The 20160-nt window shown below is 23.2% G+C and overlaps 6 protein-coding genes across 6 annotated transcripts; 3 read left to right on the forward strand and 3 right to left on the reverse strand.

The window, feature by feature from the left end:
• Nucleotides 1–887: 887 nt before the first annotated feature.
• Nucleotides 888–2351, forward strand: PCHAS_1215100 (conserved Plasmodium protein, unknown function; the record flags this gene model as incomplete). The annotated part of the gene is made up of 1 exon (XM_016798858.1): nucleotides 888–2351. One exon carries the CDS (start codon nucleotides 888–890, stop codon nucleotides 2349–2351), a length of 1464 nt encoding a protein of 487 aa, XP_016654222.1.
• Nucleotides 2352–3151: 800 nt separating this feature from the next.
• PCHAS_1215200 (conserved Plasmodium protein, unknown function) lies at nucleotides 3152–3883 on the reverse strand (the record flags this gene model as incomplete). The annotated part of the gene is made up of 1 exon (XM_739808.2): nucleotides 3152–3883. One exon carries the CDS (start codon nucleotides 3881–3883, stop codon nucleotides 3152–3154), a length of 732 nt encoding a protein of 243 aa, XP_744901.2.
• A 1471-nt stretch (nucleotides 3884–5354) lies between these two features.
• Nucleotides 5355–7418, forward strand: PCHAS_1215300 (Rab3 GTPase-activating protein non-catalytic subunit, putative; the record flags this gene model as incomplete). The annotated part of the gene is made up of 1 exon (XM_736306.2): nucleotides 5355–7418. The coding sequence occupies one exon, from the start codon at nucleotides 5355–5357 to the stop codon at nucleotides 7416–7418; it is 2064 nt and encodes a 687-aa protein (XP_741399.2).
• Nucleotides 7419–8341: 923 nt separating this feature from the next.
• PCHAS_1215400 (conserved Plasmodium protein, unknown function) lies at nucleotides 8342–11206 on the reverse strand (the record flags this gene model as incomplete). Its single annotated transcript, XM_016798860.1, has 1 exon — nucleotides 8342–11206. One exon carries the CDS (start codon nucleotides 11204–11206, stop codon nucleotides 8342–8344), a length of 2865 nt encoding a protein of 954 aa, XP_016654223.1.
• Nucleotides 11207–15227: 4021 nt separating this feature from the next.
• PCHAS_1215500 (U4/U6.U5 tri-snRNP-associated protein 1, putative) lies at nucleotides 15228–17048 on the forward strand (the record flags this gene model as incomplete). The annotated part of the gene is made up of 1 exon (XM_016798861.1): nucleotides 15228–17048. One exon carries the CDS (start codon nucleotides 15228–15230, stop codon nucleotides 17046–17048), a length of 1821 nt encoding a protein of 606 aa, XP_016654224.1.
• A 481-nt stretch (nucleotides 17049–17529) lies between these two features.
• On the reverse strand, nucleotides 17530–19858 carry PCHAS_1215600 (conserved Plasmodium protein, unknown function; the record flags this gene model as incomplete). Its single annotated transcript, XM_016798862.1, has 3 exons — nucleotides 17530–17658; nucleotides 17792–18018; nucleotides 18166–19858. 3 exons carry the CDS (start codon nucleotides 19856–19858, stop codon nucleotides 17530–17532), a joined length of 2049 nt encoding a protein of 682 aa, XP_016654225.1.
• Nucleotides 19859–20160: the final 302 nt, after the last annotated feature.

Below are 20160 nucleotides of genomic sequence, written 5' to 3' on the forward strand. Positions count from 1 at the left end.
ATTCAATTTGGTTTTTATTTTTTGCATTATAAAATAAGTGAACATATAAACTATTGGTTTTTATTTCATTTTATTTATTTTGTTTTTTTTTAAATTAAAAATATAAATTTTTTTGGTGGAATTTGTTAATATATGTTTTCGTATTATATACTCCCATTTTGTTAATTATTTTTTTTTTTTGTTTAGATCATGAATTATATAGAGAAATAATTAAAAGTTAATAGTGTTAACCAATAGCTGAGTGATCATATTTAGGATTAAAAAAATATATATCGAATGCATTTCTACAATTAAACACCTGTTGTCTATAAGACATTTGTATGTAAAAATTAATTTTGTCTTATTTATTTTTTAATTAAAAATTTAGGTTACACACATTAATGTAATTCATTAAATTGTGTTGTCAATTTGATCTATTTGTTCTTTTCTTTCTCTTTCTACATACATAAGTTGTTACACAATTTTTTCAAAAATGGATCATGTATAACAATCTTTTTTTAACAGTTTAAACATGCACATGTTATTTTAATTTCTCTTTTTTTGATCTTGATATATATACATGCACACAAATATTGTATATACATATATATATTTTTTTTTTTACCTATTTGATCCTACTTATATTTCATTTATTTTTTTATAACATCCATAATAATCCCTATTTTTACAATTACACTTTTGTAATTTCCCGAAAATATATACAACCAATTACATACACATACATCACTGACCTTGTTCATATTTCTCTCTTTTGCATTTCATTTTAATTCAACATTTTATGTGTCTTATCTATGAAAAATAACCAAATTAAAATAATTAAAAAAACATCAATAAAATAAAACAGTAATCGTACTAACAAATAATAAGAATAAAAAGCGTGGCACCCTATGCATATATTTTCACAAATTTTCAAGTGCAATCAAATGAACGCAAAACAATATAAAGGGGGGATACATTCGAGAAATAACCAGGTAGCCAATAATTCCATAAATTTCGATTTGAATAAAAAAAAAACTAGCCAAAAAAATGCAAGTTTTATACAAAATAATTTAAAAGTAAATACTCAAAAACAAAGTGACAACATGAGAAATACTAAAACAAACAAAATAAATAATTTAGAATTAAAATGGAATAAATATTTAGATAAAGTATTAAAATTAAATGAATATGTAAAACTTCCAAATAGTATAAATAATGAACATGATAAAAAAAAATGGAAAAAAGCACATAATTTAAGAAAGAAAATGAAAGAATATGATCTTATGACAAGAAGGAGATTATTTAATAATAATATTGTTAATAATAAAGCCAAGTTAAATAGAGAGAGATATATTGTCTTAAATCGAATCCCAAGATATAGAGAAGCCTTCCCCTCTACTTTAGACCCTTCAAATAAGCTTAAGGAAGATATTATACGTACTTATCTTAAATCCCATGCATGCTATTTAGTTTCTGAAATGAAAAAAAATGATGGTAATATGAGCTTTAACAATACTATGAAAATTAATAATAATACAACAACTCTTAGCCCCTATAATGTTACTGCTAAATCTATGAAAAATATGCGTAAAAAAAATGTTAACATGAATGGAAAAGGTAATAACCATTTAAATTATTTATATAATAAGACAAGAAATCCTTCCATTGGAGAAAAAAATAATCTCTCATATAATTTATGGGAAAAATCAATGATGAAACAACAAAATGACAATAAATATTTGAAAAATAATAATCAAAAACAAAATAAAAAACAAATATATAATTATCGAAATAATGCTACCACTAATTCTAAGGATAATAATCTTAAAAATTATAATATTCAAATAAATGGTGTCTATTCTAATTTAAATAATAATATGAAAAAAAGAACTGTACCAAATACAGCTCCCAAAAATATACATATAGAAACAGATTTATATAACACTGGAAAAAATTACAATTTATATGATTATGGACAAAGTGTTATTCTTCATGATGAAAAAAGAGAGGATGCTTATGAAGTTTATCCCAATACCCCCCAAATGGATTTTATTTCAAAAGAGCAAAATAATTCCCTTAAAAAATATAATATGCATTATTCAACTGCTGATCCCAAACATGATTTACCAATTCAAGAAAAATTTAAAGCAGATCATATGCGTGATGTTTCAAATACACAATATCAATATTCAAATAAAAGCAATTCTAATGAATATGTAAGTGAATATTCAAATAATCGAATGGGAAAAAATTATGAAATTTATAATAAAAAAAAAGCTAGTTGTGGTTTTAAAAAAGATCGATTTTCTTTATTTGGAAGAATTAAACATAATAAAGATATAGAAGTAAAACTACTTTTAAACAAAGCATAATTTTAGGGAAAAATTGTATGCATATTACAGAAATATAATTATCAAAATTTAAGACAATAAATAAGAATGGTTGAAAAAAAAATATAGCTAAAATGTGGAAAAAAAAAATATAGCTAAAATGTGGAAAAAAAAAATGTTGCACACATGTATATATGGAATAAAAATGAAGTGCCAAAGAAACTAATAATATGTATTACAGTTATAAAACATTGTTTTTAACAATATTGCAATTATAGACCATAAAATTGGTAAAAATGCATAAAGTGTAGAAGGAATATAAATATGTGATTACATATATATCGAGAAAAAGAAGGGAATAATGAGAATATGTGTGTATTTTTACATGCACATGTCAGCTTGAAAATTTTTGTTATTCTTCATTTACCTGAATTGTTAATAAAATTTTGGCACCATTTATTTTGTGTTTATTATTATAGACAATTTATTAAGCATTGGAATGTTTTTTATTAGTTTTTTTTTGTATCTCTTTTTTCGTTAACAATGAAATTTTGTTCATATTTATTTTATAAAAATAATGAAATACTATTTTTGATAAATTCACAATAGTTTATCTTGTGTATTAATGAAAAAATCAAATATGATACGCATTTTAAATAAAACAATTTTTGATAATAATAAATAAATATTGGCGTCTTTTGCCTAAGAATGTTTCGCTTGAAATTTAATTATACAATTTATTCTATTCACATTTTTTGTGATATTTCATGTCGGTTTATTTTGTTCTACTAGAGCAAATGAATAATATTATTTATGGTATTTTTCCTCGTAATATATTTTGATTATCGACCCCCACAACAGCAAAATTTTAAAATTTTTAAAATAAGAATGAGTATGAATTTTATTAATTTTTGAACAAGGGTAAAAAATAATTTAATTAAAAAAAAAGAAAAGAATAAAACCATACCATATTTTGAAAATTTAAAAAGTATTAACTTTTTAATTTCATTTATCTTTATTTCTCTCTCCTTCGATGGTACACCTGTTTTATCTCCATCGGCAGGTGGGCTTATATAAGTATCTACAAATTCGTTATAAAAGCTACTTACAGCATCAAATATTAAATTATCACTATTAAGCACATCTGGATCATTTACAATATATTTTTCTACAAATTTTAATTTATATCTTTCCTCTTGAAAACTTCTAATATTAAATGATTGGAGCAGTAATTCTTTACGAATTTTATCGTTTGTATTGTAATCATTTTCATTTATTGTAGAATCTATTTTATTTTCTTCGGCATTATCTTTTTCATTATCTAATTTATTATTTTCTTTGTCTATCGGTTCGTTATTTGGTGTGTCACTTGGTGTGTTGTCTAATTTGGCATCCTTTTCTTTGTCGTTAATTTTTGCATAAGCAACAAAATTTGGTGATTGAAAATAGGCTAATAAGCTGATCGATATTAAAAATATTAGATAAAAAATATTTTGCTTACATTTTTTTTTTTTAACCCTTTTATACGTATGGTCTACATTGCTCCAAGTATTTAATTTATATTTTATTTCCATTGAAAAGTCAAATAATAACACAAATAGTGATGAAATAATATCACTATGTATTGACAAAAAATTAGACTAGACAGAAAAAGAAAGGAGAGAGAAAAAAAAGCGTAGTATATTTTTTAATTTAAAATATGTTTATTTCGCATAAGTTATCAATTTTAATTTTACATTTTTTCATATAAATTGTTAAATAGTATTAAAAATAGAAAAGACAGTTTTGTTTTTTATATGGATCTATATTTATAATCCCATTTTAGCTATACATTTTTTAAATATAATTATTTATAATATTTTATTTTTTACGTGTCTACTTTAAAACGATTATAAAAATCAAAAAATTGTTGGACATACAAACATAATTATATTTATACATATGTTTATTTATTTAAAAAAAATTATCATTCAATTCTATTTAATAATATGTTTCTTTTCAAATCATTGGAAATGTGTGTTTTAACTTTATTTTTTCACAATTTTTGTAAATTCTTTGTAATACAAAGGAATACTTTGAAAAAGAGGAGAAAATAAAATAAGCATATGAATATATGTGATTTTATAAAATGTTCTACTATTTGTTTATATTCTTATATTCATATTTTTCATCAATTCATTTTAAATTTTATATAAACCTATATAACATTACTTAAGCAGTAGATAAATGCTAGGACTTATGAAAAAAGGGAATCATATATGATTATATGCATCTCTCTCTTTTCTTTAGAATTTATAACAAATTAAACGTCTCGTCATTTTATTCATATAATACAAAATGTATGGAACATATTTGGGTGTTATAAAAAATAGTTGAACTTTATATATCTACATATTTTAGAATATGTTTTATTTTTTCAAGTTGTATTTTTTTATGTAAAAAAAGCAGAGATATCCATTTTCGCGAATAATTTTTATATCCCTCGATAGTTCGCTTCTGATCAATTCTTATCATACTTATAGATAGGGAATATTCATTAGTTAAGCCATCTTTAATTTTGTTATCCATTTCAAATTATTTGTAAATATGTACGCTATTTATTAATCTCAAACTGGGAATGGCATTTTCCGACGAAAATAAAGCGCATACTATATATAATAATTTTTGTATAAAACCTAAGCATGTATTTAAAAAAAAAAAAAATATTATAGATTTTTAATTATACATTATAATATTTATATAATACACATTGTTTTAATATATTTTTATATTTTTAAAATATGCAAAATGTATTATTTGTTTGGTTATTCAATTTAATTATTTATATACAAATTATTGTAATCCCATTGATTTAATTTTTTTTGTTTTATTTTTTTTTCATATATATATTTTTTTATTTAAAATTTTGTGACTTTTTGATGAATAATATTATTTTATGATGAGAAAAATTGATAATATCAAAAGTATCTTATAAAAAATAGTAAGCAAATAGCCAGACCATCGAAAATATAAATACGTAATAAAATCCATATTCGGGATAAAACTATGACTAATGATGGCCAGAGCAATATTTTAAATAAATGCGAAGACTCAGGAACAATAGATAACACAAATGATAATACAAAAATTATTCCTTCCCATAAAAATGTAGACCAATCAAATTTTATAAAAAAGGAAAATGCCGACAAAGGTGGCTGCCCTTATGCAGCAATGATGGGCCTACCCGATTCCCCAGCGGATTTGACAAAGGCCCTGGAAAATGATGCCAAAAAGGGCGTGCCAGAAAGTCAGGAAATGAAGGACGACGCCCCAAATGACGTGGAAAGAATAACAAAAGAAGACTTGCTCAAAGAGCAGGAAATGAAGGAGAACGTGATAGAAGGCCAAGAAATGAAGGCGACCGTAATAGAAGACCAAGAAATGAAGGCAAACGGGATAGAAGGCCAAGAAATGAAGGAGACCGTAATAGAAGGTCAGGAAACGAAGGAGACCGTAATAGAAGACAAGGAAACGACGCAGGACTTGGCAAGCAATGCGGAAGATGACATGAACAAGACTAGCGAAGATGACCATATAGAACTGGAAGAAATATTTGCTCTTGAAACTTTAATGCAAATATCAAATAATATATTTATAAATACTCATCATAGTATAACAAAAGATGATATAAATATAACAAATTGTAAAGTAGTTATATATGAATCAAATAATTCTTCGCCAGATTTAAATGAAGGAGATGATGAATTTATAAATATGCTATTTTACTTTCAAAATAAAAATTATATATTTTTTCTGATATATTGTTTAAATAAAAAAAATGTAGTATATTTAAAATTTTTCAATCCTTTATTAATTGAAAAGGAAAATATAGAAGCGATCAATTTATTTTTTATAAATAATTGTTTTCCTCATATAGTATTAGGTTTGAATAATGGAAAAATTTGTTTATACAATCATGAAGGTGTTATATGTATGCAAAATAAATTTTTTGATTGTAAAATAAAGAAAATCTTTTTAGAGCATAATAATAATTATATATTATTTCTTCATGAGAATAATACAGTTATAAATTCAAATGCAAATTTAATTAAACGTGCCTTAGAATCAAATAATAAAATAATGCCCATTGATTATATATTTACAGTTAATAAAAATATACCTATATCTCATATAATACTTAGATATAATAATACATTAGATTCAATAAATAGAGAGTTATATTCAGTATTTGGGAAAGATGATCTTGCTAAATATGTAAATATTTGCACATCGGAAAAAGTAGATGAATCTGAAGAGAATGCAAATAATTTCAATGGATATGGAAATCCAAGTTATGTTATAGCATCAAAAAATATGACATGGGCTATTTTAAATATAATTAAACCAAATACAAAAATGGATTTTTTAATAAAAAGAGAATGCTATGGTACTTCAGAAAAACTAAGCTCAAAAATTAATAATTTTATAAAAAATATATTTATAAAAGATACTGAGCCATTATCAAATACGCCTACTAATAAAATTCATATAAATAATACTAACCAAAATACACTAGTGAATATAAATAATAATAGTTATCCTATATATGCATTTAATACAAATATGATATATACTTTTAATGATCCTAAAAGACAAATTATAGATATTTGTGTATGTCCATGGAATAACTACTTAGCTTTAGCGCTTGATAATTTAGGAAGATTGTGCCTATATAATATTTCAAGGCTGAGTATTTTATATATGTGGAAAAGTTATAGATCAGCCTTTATGAGTTTTATATTAAAAAAAGATTATAACCAAATAGCTCGAAATATAAATAATAATAATTCCACAAGCATTACTAATACTAATATTTTTTATGTTACTGCAACTGACAAAAGTTGCAAAAAAGGAATATTCTTTTATATTAAACCAAGAAATTTAATTGAAATATGGGATATAAATACATTATATAAAATATATGGTATAAGAACTTTTGATGATCCAATCTTATTTAAATTTTTTTTCAAAGATCATGATATTCCTAATGATGTTTATTTTTTTAATACAAATACCCATGTATTTGTGATCAACTCAAAGTTTGAAGTCCTTCACATAAAATGGGTTTAAAGGAGGAAACCTCTTGTTCCGCTCGACTTTTATATGGCGCAAAACCGACCAATTTTTCCCACTATTTTCTCATTATTTTCTCATTATTTTTCTCACTATTTTTCTAATTATTTTCCCACTATTTTTCCACTCATAAAGGGGCATCAAATTATTTTGTCTGATGTCTCACCTTTACCTTTATAATTTGCTATTTTTAACATGTACACATTTCATTTTTTTATTGCTTGTTCATAATTTTTTGGGGTACATGTACATATTTTGTAGCCATGTGTATGTACACCTAAATAAAAACTTGTTTAACATAAATAATGTAAAAATTAAAAATTAAATTCCAAATAAAGTTGTTAAAGTTATACGTATTATTGGAAAAATTCGTTTATGTTGTAATTGGAAGAACACAAAATTTGTGCATTATTTTCTTCTTAAAACGGAAAGAAAAAAAAAGAAAATATAAATAGTTAAATAAAATATAATAAAATATAATAAAATGGCTTTACGTGTGTAATTGCCCTATTTGTACTTAAAACTTAAGTCAGGACATTTCGCAAGTGCAAAGAAAATTATAATAACTCTATGCCCACACGAAAAAATACACATAATACATAAAAAAAATGGAGATTATTTTTTTTTCCCCTCGTAAAATTTTTATCATAATAATTTAAAATATAAATATTAAGCATATCGAAAATATGTCAAATCACCAGACTTTCATTTTAAACCTTTTATTTATACATATATTATTGGCCTAATAATATAGCTTGTGTTCTCTTATCACTTGCTTGTTGTAGTTTTGTATTATGTAATATAGAAAGTCATAAAGCGGGGAAGGGAATACATGCAAGTCCTCTTTTCATTTAAAACTGCTTTAATCCAAATTAGTAAGTAGAACTTTCCCAATTGTAGCTTCTTCAGTTTTGAGATATTTAATTTTCATCTGTTAATGGAATAGTTAATGATTCATTGGTGGGGATATCTGATTTTGAGTATTTAGAAATATGTTTATCTTTTTTATATATTTTTTTTTTATTGAAATCGTTGAAATTTGAATGTGGATGATGTCTGTATTCTTGTTTGTATTGAGCTGGATAATATTGTTGTGAATGATAGTTTGTGTATTTATTTATATGTACAGGATTTTTTTGTTGATTAAAATTTGCGCTATTATTGTATATTCGATTGTTTCCTAAATTATGAGCTAAGTTTCCTAAATGTGAACCCATGATATTATTTCCATCCATATCTTTTTGTGAAGCTTTTAATAACGATTTTAAAGAATCCAAAACATTATTAACTTTTGCATTTTGTATATTTTCACTTATAGAATAACCCACACCTATATCTCCTTTATTAATATAAGGGGCTTGTGTCCTACTATTATCATTATATGCATTATCATTTTCCAATCGTAATAAAGAATTTATAATTGGTGTAATATTTATATTTCCTTGTGTTGTATTTTTATTTTTATATGAATTATAATTTATGTTATTATCATGGTTTATATAATATTCAGAGTTATAATTATTTCTAGATCCCAAATTAGGATTATCATTTATATTTGTATGCCCATTATTTATTCCAGAACTATTTCCTACCTTTTTATTCATCATCATATAATCTATATTCATATTATTTTTATTAACTTCATTTATATTATTATCATAGAATTTTTTTTTAGAATTTGAATTATCCATAGAATATTGTTTATTATTATTTCGATAATTATATTGTTCATTATTTATAGGAAATCCATAATGTTCATTTCCTATTCCAATAGTTGATCGTCTAATTATTTCTTGTTCCATTGATTCATGTGAAAATTTATTTGAATTTAAATTTTTTAATATATCCATTATATTTTTACCTCCATCTTTTATATATAAATTGTTATCTTGTGTTTGCCCAATGATATTACTTCCATTTTTAAAACTGTTACTATTTTTCCAATTATTTTCATACGTATTTAAAGAATTTTGTTTTTCAATATCTTCCATATTTTTATTTCTCTCTTTAATCAATGATATCTGTTTCATAACTAGTTCTGCAACTGTATTACTTAATTGCTTTGATTCTGTATTATTCATATTAGATACACTTTCATTTGTGTATGTATAATTCATATTATTATTATTTGAGCTTCCATAATTTTGGCTGTCTGAAAGTCTACTATATATTTCTCCCCCTTCATTATTTGGTACAACTCCAGGATTAGTATTATTATTATTACTATATCGTACTCCAATTTCTGTTCCTGTTTTATTTTTGTTGTTCATATATTTTAATAAATCTCCATTGTCATTTCCATCTGTATTATTATTCTTAAACCATTTTGCAAAATTACTTTTTGCTAAATTTTCTTCATCATTGTCTTTAAATATGGTGTAACTATTATTTCGATGTGTTCCTTGATTATTTTCATTTACATTTGTTTCTTTACCTATTTTTAATCTACTACTTACAAAATTATCATCATTAATTTTTTTATTTTCATTTATTATATCTGCATTTGGTTTATTATAATTTCGTCCTCTCATATCATTCTCTCTTTCGTTTTTTTTTGAATATTTTTTAATATCACCAAGTGTAAATATTTCTTGATTATTTTTTTTTCCATACACTGATGGATTATCCCAATATCTGTCTGGATCGTTTTTATCAATATGTTCATAAGCTGGTGAATATTGTGAATAATGTGATTGATATTGAAAATGATCATTATCTTTATTTTGATAATGTCCGTTTCGTTCATATTTATTTCCATAATGCATGTTTCCATTATATCCTGATCCGTTATTCCTTTCTTGTTCCGTTAAATGCATTTTCCCATCCATGTCTATATATATATTATTTAGTGGCAAATTATAACCATTATCATCAATATATTTAAAAGCTTTTGAATTATAATTATTCATATTATTCATCGAAATATTGGAATGCTTATTTGGTCCATCAAACTTATCATGATTATATCCATTCTTTGTTCTAAGATTGTTGTTATACGTATTTGTATAATTGAAGTTTCCATTTTGAGACCCTAAATAATTATTATTATTTCCTGTATCGTAATTTCCATAATGATTATTATTTGAATTGGAAATATTGTAATTAGTTGATCCTACACCTATTTCTCCTTTATTATTTGTGTTATGTGAAAATGAATTATCATGTATATTTGAATTATATCCATCTCTTACATACTTATTAGAACCTCCTCGAATATATTTATTTTCTTTTATAAAAAAACTACGATTTAATATATCATTTGAATCGTTCTCTTCATCTGTTTTATAATTTAAAAATCGTAATAACAATAATTCATATAAATTATATTTTAAACATTTCTGTTTAGTGCTTTTCATATTATAAACATTTTCATCAACATATTCGTCAATGCATTCGTCCGTATATTCATCACATGTTTCAGCTTGTTCAATTTCAAGCTTTTCTGTATCTTCGCGTTTTTCAACCTTTTCGTTCGACGTATCATCAATTTGGTCTCCTTCCTTAAGTGCCTTAGTATGGTTTACATTCAATCCATTGTCGATGTAGTAGTAATGATATAGAGGAGTGTAGGCATTGTAATTATGATCATAAATTGTGTCTGTACTTATACATGTGATTCTTTTGTATTTATAAACATGTTTATAGGTTAATTTGTATAAGTTATTATAATTTTTATATATTACATTTCCATTTTTATCAATTATATTATCACAGGAGGCATTTAAAGGAGAATCTATTCCTCTATTATTTATGATACTAAAATTTTTCAATTCCTCTTTTTCCATTTAAATTAATCTTTATCTAATATTAAGATATGTTATTAAAATTGAAAAATATTTTTTTTGTGGGTTGAAGATAAAAAATGAATCAACAACTCGCAAACGTCCTATAGGCATAAATTTTTACTGACCTCCTACAATAGCTAGATTAAATATGCAATTATGTACACACATATGCATGCATATATAGCTTTATATTTTTGTTTGGATATATTTAACTTGATATACCATCAAAAAAATATAGTATTACATTATATAAATAAAGAAAAATGAAAAAGTGTAAAAAATATGCCTATATATACGCAAAATTGACACTACACTAATTTGGCTCTATTTTATATTTACATAAATTGTGAATTACAAACATTCTATTTTAAATATTCATTCTCTGTGTGCACAAAAAAAATATACGCATACACATATGTGTAGTATGTAGTATGTAGTAATATATGAAAAGGTATGAAAGAAGAAAAGGGGGCTAAAATAATCCGACGTTATTTTATACCCACGAAATATAAGACTGGCAATAATATACACATGTATATATGCAGCATATATAATTATTTATTCTATCTATGTTCTTATGTATGATTTTTAATATTAATATACATGTTAGTGTTTTAAAATTTTCGTAATTAAAGAGAAAAAAATCGTAGGGTTTTGAAGAAAATTAAAAATTACATATAAGTCATTTCACTTATTCAAATTGTGAAATATATAAACACATACATATGTACTTACATGCTTACCCACTTTTTTTTTTTTTTTTTTCTTCCTATTATATTGTGGAGTATTTATTATATGCCTTATAATTTTTATCTCCCAAAATATAATAATACAATATAACAAATATATAAAAAAAAAAAAAAATAAACTATTATGAAAATCAGGTACAATAGTTTTACTAAATAAAAATAAAATAAAAATTATAAATAAGTATACGAACAAATATATGAATTAATGTGTAATATATATCTAGATGATATTATTTTTTGGAGTTATATATAATCTATACTTATATTTTTATATATGTGTATATATATTTATCACGTGCACGGGCTTATATGTAGTAATAAAAACTTTGGGTATATTATAAAAAAAAAAAACAAAAATAAATATAAGGGGATGAAATATTTTTTTACTGATAAAAATAATTTTAATTTAAATATATTTTATCACGTCCAATTGTTCGGAAGAAATATAATAAATATAAATATTCTTATGTATGTATATATTTTTGTAACGCTATAATAAGTTTGTACATATATTCAAAAATATATATATGTGTATGTAGCATTATATTGTTACGTGATTAAAGAGGGGAGAAATAAACTTATAAATATTTAAAAATATAATCTATTTTTTTACTTATATATTTATTTATTTAAAATATATGAAAAAAAACACATGTTTAAATAATATATGTAGAAATATGTTACTATGTTTTATATGAACTGCTTAATTTATTTTGCAGTAATTTTAATAAAAAATGAAAACCTTTTTATGCTTTAAACTTTTTTTTTTTTTTTTTTTTTTAAATTATAAAACGACGTTCAATGTAATTTGATCTTATAATATTTCTTTCCCATTTACACGAAACTCTCAATTTTCTCACACAAGCAAGGTCTGTTAGGGAATATGAAATATTGAATAAGTGGCTGTATGTTTGCATATATGTATGTATGTATATTTATTTATTTATTATTTATTCGTGTGAATATGCCATAGTATGGCCATCATGCATATCTATAAAGTGTGTGCAACAAACTGGAGTGATAATTTACTTCCGTTTCCATACAAATAAAATTATATATAAACAATCTTCAAAATAAACTTAAGCTTAATAATAATATGTATATGCATATGTACATGTGCAAATATTAAGGGAAAGGCATAGCAACACAAGCCCTACCTAATCCGTTTTAAACATTATTCTGTTCTTTTCTTGTGTGTGTATAATGTAAGTATATATATGTACATATCTTATGTAATACACAAAAATCGCATATTTAATATGTTAAAATAAATTTATAAAAACCACACATATAGATATATTCCCCTATATTTTATGATAAGGTAAAAAAATAAATATTTCGTATTATTGATTATTTCGAATGTATATATGGTTTAGCAAACTTGAGTAATGAAAGTAAGAATATATGGATATGTGTAGGTAAATTATAATTGTAAGCTTATGCTATTTTTCAATGAAAATCAATAAAATAAAAAAAAACTATATTGTAAATAATACTATGTATGCCAAATTAAAACATAATTCGCTTTTTAAACTTTTTATAAAATGTTTTTTTTGAAATATTTATATTGCAAGCAAATAAATGAAATGTAAAACCTAAAACAATTTAAAAATTATAAATTTTTTCAAAATATTTCAAGTGGTAAGCATGAATGTAAATTTGCAATCGCTAAAGTCAACAAAATAAAAGCAAATAAAAAACGCATTCATGCATACACATAGTACACACATCAAGTCTATTTTTTATGACTGAAAATGATCTACAATAAAAATGGAAATATATTGACATTTTTTATATTAAATATTTTATATATATATCGGCTTGTTTTTATAATAAAATTGGGTGTAAATACAGTGATAAAATATATCAAATATTTAGAACTTTACAAAAAAAATAGACCTAATATGCGTACATTTTTTTATATTTATTTGTAAATATAAACATGTGCTTATTTTATTATTTTTTTTCAAAAAAAATATTTATCACCAATGAACATGAATTTATTATTTTTGCTAGCACTCATACATTTATTTATCACATTTATTTATCACATTTATTCTTATATTTGCAAATGCTACCATGTTTTATTTATAAGGAAGTAATTTCATTTTTCTATTTAGCGTAATAGTGTAATAGTGTAAAATGGAATAGCTGAATAAAATTGTAGATAGACCTAACCAAGCCATTCCCAGCCATTTTTTACGCAAGCAAATATATTTGCATAAGTTCGAGCATTGCACATGTTTAAAAAATAATATGAGGGCGCTGCAAAGGTTTATTGCTTTATTTTTATTCTCAAATATGTCTTAAAAAATTGAATATATACTTTCTTTTACCATACTAGTATGCATAAATAGTAATGTATTATCATCAATTTGTGAAAGGCATTTATAAATATCACACCTATGTAGAACATAGTAAACAGTTGAAATTTGTGTCTGCTTAAAAACAAATGCTTATTCATACCTTCTTTATTTCATTTTTTGTAATAACACAAGATCGTGGAAACAATAAAATGAAAAAATATTCAAAATATTACTCGATTTTTTTTAAATAAAATAAACAGATTTATATACACTATTTTTCACTACCATAATAAAAATGTGTTTTTTTCATTTCCTTAAATTTTGTTCGATTAAATTTTTATTTTTTTAATTTATTTTGAAAATATATATTGGTAAACTTGCCATTATGAAATTAATTCCATTTTTAAGCAAAACCCCAAAATAATTATTCTTCAAAAAATTAAGAATAAATCGAAAAAGGGAAAAAAGGAAAAAAATAAAAAAGGCCAAACATGAGCAAACAAAATAAATACAAAATTATAAAATACAAAAGCATAAGTAATAATTTAAGAATTTAATGTTTTCCCCTTTCATTTTTATACCATGTATATATAACAATTTTTTTTACTTTTTCTTTTTTAATATCATTTGATAAAATTAAAAGAGTTTAATCAAAATTCAATTTGTAAAATGGTAAAAAAAAAAAAAAAAAAAAAATAAAACATTATGATCAACTATGAAAGTTAAAAAAAAAACATGTGGTATATGACCCTTTCTATGTAATCTTCTTTTCATTTTAATTATAATATATGTCCATATGCATATCTTTTCATTTTCTCTTTTTTAATAAATTAGAAAGAAATATAAATAATTAAGAGAAAGAGGAAAAAAGGGAAAAGTCACATTATGTATTGAAACAAAAAATAGTAAATAAAAACAGCCATTTTCATAATCTAGCGAAAAAAAAAAAAAAAAAAGTTTTTTTTTATGTCATGTTCAGAAATGGAAAAAGAGAATGATAATAAAAAAAGTGGAAGGGGTAGAAAAAAAAAAGAAAATGCAAGTAAAGAAGCGGAAAACGATGTAAGGGAAAACGATGAAAGTGGCCAGGTAAAAACGATAAGCGAAGAATTTAATGATGACATTGATGATGTTCAAAATTGGGTAAACAAAACAAGACATGCTATGAATAAAAAGCTAGAACCAGAAAATATAAAATACAGTGATGACGAAGATGAGGAAGAAGAAGATGGTGTGTCAAAAAAAGGAAAAAAAAAAGGAAAAAAACAAACAAAAAATAATAAAAAATTTTCTACGAATTTAAAAGTACAACATAAAAATGATGATATTCAAAATGATATGATTTTAACATTGAAAGATCAAAATGTTTTAAGTGATGAAGATGATTGTTTAGTAAATGAAGAATTAAAAAAACAGAATATTAAAAATTTAGTAACAAAAAATGATGATAATTATTGGAACCAAAATTATTATAATCCACTCTCATATTATGAAGATGATTTAAAAAATAAAAATGAACAAGCAGATAATAACACATCTATAAATATGCTCCCAAAATATGATGACAAAGAGCATTCCTTCGATGTGCAGGTAAATTATAATTCCGATGAAGAAGACAATAAAAAAAAAAGTAACATAAAAAATCGTACTAATAAAATCAAAAAAAATGTGGAAGATCTAAAGAAAAGAAGTCTCATTAGTACTGATGATGTCATTACAGAAAGTGGCAAAGCTATTCAAATGAAAAAAAGAAAAGTTAAAAATATAAACAAAAGAAAATCAGATGATGTATGGAGTTTCTTATATGAAGATCCAGTAAACGAAGAAAAAGAACTCGAACAAAAGGATGGAGATAAAACAAAAAAAGAAAAAAATACGATCACATCAAATAGTGACAGTACAAAGAGAAATAGTAATATTCTACAAGATGTTATGGAAAAAATCAAAGAAGAAAATATGAATATGGAATTTAATTATTTTGATGATACATTACTTAGTCATAATGAAGAAGAAAAAGAATTATATGAATTATTAGAAAAAGGTAATGATTTAAAAAAAAAAAAAAAAGAAAGAATTAATTATCAAAATGAACTATTAAAACGAGTTGTAATAAATGACGATGACAAAAAAATTGATGATGAAAAAAATAATAATACTATAAAATTAACAGATGCTTCTGAATTTTGTAAAAGTATATACTTACCAATAGATATGCATGAAAGTATTAAAAAATCAGGAGCGAAAAAAAGTGGTATAGAAATTGCAGTATCGGATCGTGCAAATAATTCAAACCGACTTTCAAAATTAAATCATAATGATGAAGATGAAGATGATAAAGATTCAATAAAAAATGATGAGCATGATGAAGAAATAGATCTTTCAGAAAATGGTGTATCTGAAATTTTTAATGAAATTAAATTAGATGAAGGATTATTTGGAGCATTAGAATATTTGAAAACTAGAGGCGAATTAAATATAGAAGATAAGGTTTATAGAAATCCTGAAAATAAACCATTGCATATGGCTACAGATAAAAATGATATCAAAATTGATTATAAAAATGATACAGGAAAAGTTATGACACCAAAAGAAAGTTTTCGCTACATTTCGTGGATTTTTCATGGAAAAAAACAAGGTAAAAATAAATTAGAAAAAAAAATTAAAAGAATGGAAATTGAACGTAGGTTTAAAGAAAACCCAATGGAATCCCTTCCAACTTTAAATATTCTTAAAAAAGTTCAAGAAGTTCAAAAAAAAGTTTATTTTACATTATCCAATAATGGGTGATATATTTTGGTTTTATTTTTGGCTAAATAATTTAAACAAAATCTTTATATATCCCTAATTGTTGAAATCAATAAAATGGGAATTATCACAACCTTATTCCATTTTTTTATTTAACACTATATTTTTTTATGATTTATATATTTATGAAGTAACAAATAGGAAATGGTATTTCCGTTGTTTTATTATGATTTTATTTGTTTTCATTTTTGTCATTTTTAACTTTTTCGTATTCCCATTTTTAACTCATTTTTTTAAGTATAAAAAATAACATTTAAAGTTTAATAAAACGCAAAAAATTATGTTTTGCATATTAAGGGACCGGAGAGTGTGTATGCCTATTGAGCACACATTCACAAACATGCACATATTATGTATACACATATACATAATGGTGATACAAAAAAAAAGACAAAAGGTTGGCTTGTTTTGCGGCATAATTTGTAGTTACCATATATATAAATATTTTTTTTCCATTTTATTTCTACGTTTTTTTCCTTTTTTCTTGAATGTACTTATTAAGTTTCTCGTTAAATTTTTTGCATATCGTTATTTGTTCAAATAAATGAATTAATAGCGGTTTACCCATAATTAATACACTATTATACTCTTCCTAAAAAAAACAACACATGTGTGTATGAATATTGGAACGTGGTAGAATTTTTCAATGTAGTAGCTATATTTGGTATGTTTTTTTTTATTTTATTATTTTTTTTTTTTTTTTTTTTAAAGCTAGTAGGCCGTACCTGCTTCGCTTGGATCTCGTCCTTTATCTTTGAAAGATTTTCAAGAATTTTATCTCTTTTATTTTGTTCCGGAATGTAGGAAGTGTAAAACAAATTGAGTAAATAATTAATTTTCACGTGATATTCTTTTACAATATCGAGAATATGCTGCTCATAATCAATCGTTCCAATGAGAAGCGATTGGTTGCTTTGACACTTTTTTGTGTTAAGGACAAATAGCTGTCTACCTGTTGGTCATAAAAAAAAAAAAAAAAATGGTGAGTTGTTATAGCTAGCCAAAATTGAAAAAAAAAATATAAAGATACACATTAATGTGTGCAATAAAAAATGGGTAAAGCAGTTGGCTTTTTTTATAGAAAAAATTTATAACATACCTATGGCAAAGAGATCCGAATAATTTTTTGAAGTATTCTGTCTGTTTGTTATTAAATCGTCCATAAAAATAGAAAATTGTTTGTCTAAATTTTCCTTATTTTGTAATAATTTTTTAGTATCATCCTTGTCTTCATTTTGTAAGTTACATAGGTTGTTTTTTTTTTTTTCGAGATTAAATAATAGTTCTTTTTTTTCATTAACATCATCAGACAAATTTGTATCATTAATTTTTTCATTTAGATCATCATAGAATTGATCGATGGTAAATTTTTTTTCTTTAACCATACGGATACAATAATTATTAAATTTATTGATTAATAAGTTTAATGAATTATGATTATTTGTTATTAATTTTTCATTGGTTAATATACCAAACCCTTCAGGGTTTTCTTCATTAAAATAATAATTATTTTTGAATATGACATTTTTTTTGTCAGACGATTTTGTTGATAAATATTCTGATAATATGCATTTTTCTAATGTTCCTTTAATATCTTGATTAACATTTTCAAGGTTATACATTAAATTTTCAAAAGAATGTTGGTTAGTTTGCTGAATATTTAAAAAGTTTTTATTTGCCATAATGTCTTTTTCATTTTTATCATAAAAAAATAAATGGCTATATTTATTGTTAAATAAAAAATACCAGAATGTTCCTTCATTTAATATATTATTTTCAATATAATAATCATGTAATTTTTTTAATTTTTTATTTTCTGATAATATTAATTTACTAATTTCTTTATTTATTTCCACATTTTTACTAATTTTTTGTTCTTCAGATATATATATAGGTTCTTTTAATATGCTTTTGTCATTACTTGAAAGAATATATTTATGTTCGTATATATCATTTTTATGAATTTTATAAAACTCTTTTTCATCTAATATATCATTTTCTATACACATTCTGTATAAGTTTTTTAAACGTTCATCAGATTCAAATATTTTATTTAATACAACATGACATTCTTTCATCATTTCATTTTCATAATCCTCTTCGCTTTCTTCGTCGTCGTCTTCATGCTGCATTTCTACACCATCATCATTTTTTCTATCTATTTCATTTGCCTTCAATCCACGATTATACTGTTCATTATATCCATCATAATTATCTTCAATAATTATACAATCATCTTTTTTTGCACTATCATTAATACTTGTTTCCTTTGTAATATATTCATCAATGATAATAGGCGTGTTATATGCACTTGCTTCGTCTTCGATATTTATAGATTGATCATTTCCTTCTGTTGCTTGTCCATCTTCATAAACGTTATATTTATTTTTTATTAAATTTAAATTAAAATCTATATATATGTGATTTTTTAAATTATCTTTATTTAAATAATTAATTGCTTCTGTTACTGTATTATAATTACGCTCATTTAAAAATTCAAAAATATATGACTCTGAATTATTATAATCATGAAAACAAAAATTATTTTTCTTACTTGTTAAGGCAAATGTTAATCGTATTTTATTTTTTTTTTTAGATTTTTCTGTTTTTTTCCAACTAAATATACAAACCTTCAAATCAATATCATCGATTAAAAAAAGAGAATTGCTTGCTTCCTTTTCATTTTTTGTTTTATCAGATATGTAGATAAGAAACTTGTTTGTGATAAATAAATTCCCTTTTTCATTATTGTATATTACTTCTCCTGATTCAATAACCTTTTCTTCTTCCATTGATCAAACATATGTTCTAAAACTTGGCGACTAACTATGTCATATTTATATACATATAATATAAACAAGTTCACTATTCTTTATTTTGTTTAAATGCAAGATAACTCAAGTTGTATCCCCCTGATAATACGTTTTTTTCTTCCTATATATATAGGTTTGTTCGAAACTTCATTAAAATATTTCTTAATATAGTATTTCTTTTGGCTTGTTTTATTTTTAACACCTGCGTCTTCAAATATATACCCATGAAATTTTTATATGATTAAATAAATACATATAAAAAGGAAAAAAAATTATACTTT

Source organism: Plasmodium chabaudi, assembly GCF_900002335.3.
Source record: "Plasmodium chabaudi chabaudi strain AS genome assembly, chromosome: 12".
NCBI classification, from domain to species: Eukaryota; Apicomplexa; class Aconoidasida; order Haemosporida; family Plasmodiidae; genus Plasmodium; species Plasmodium chabaudi.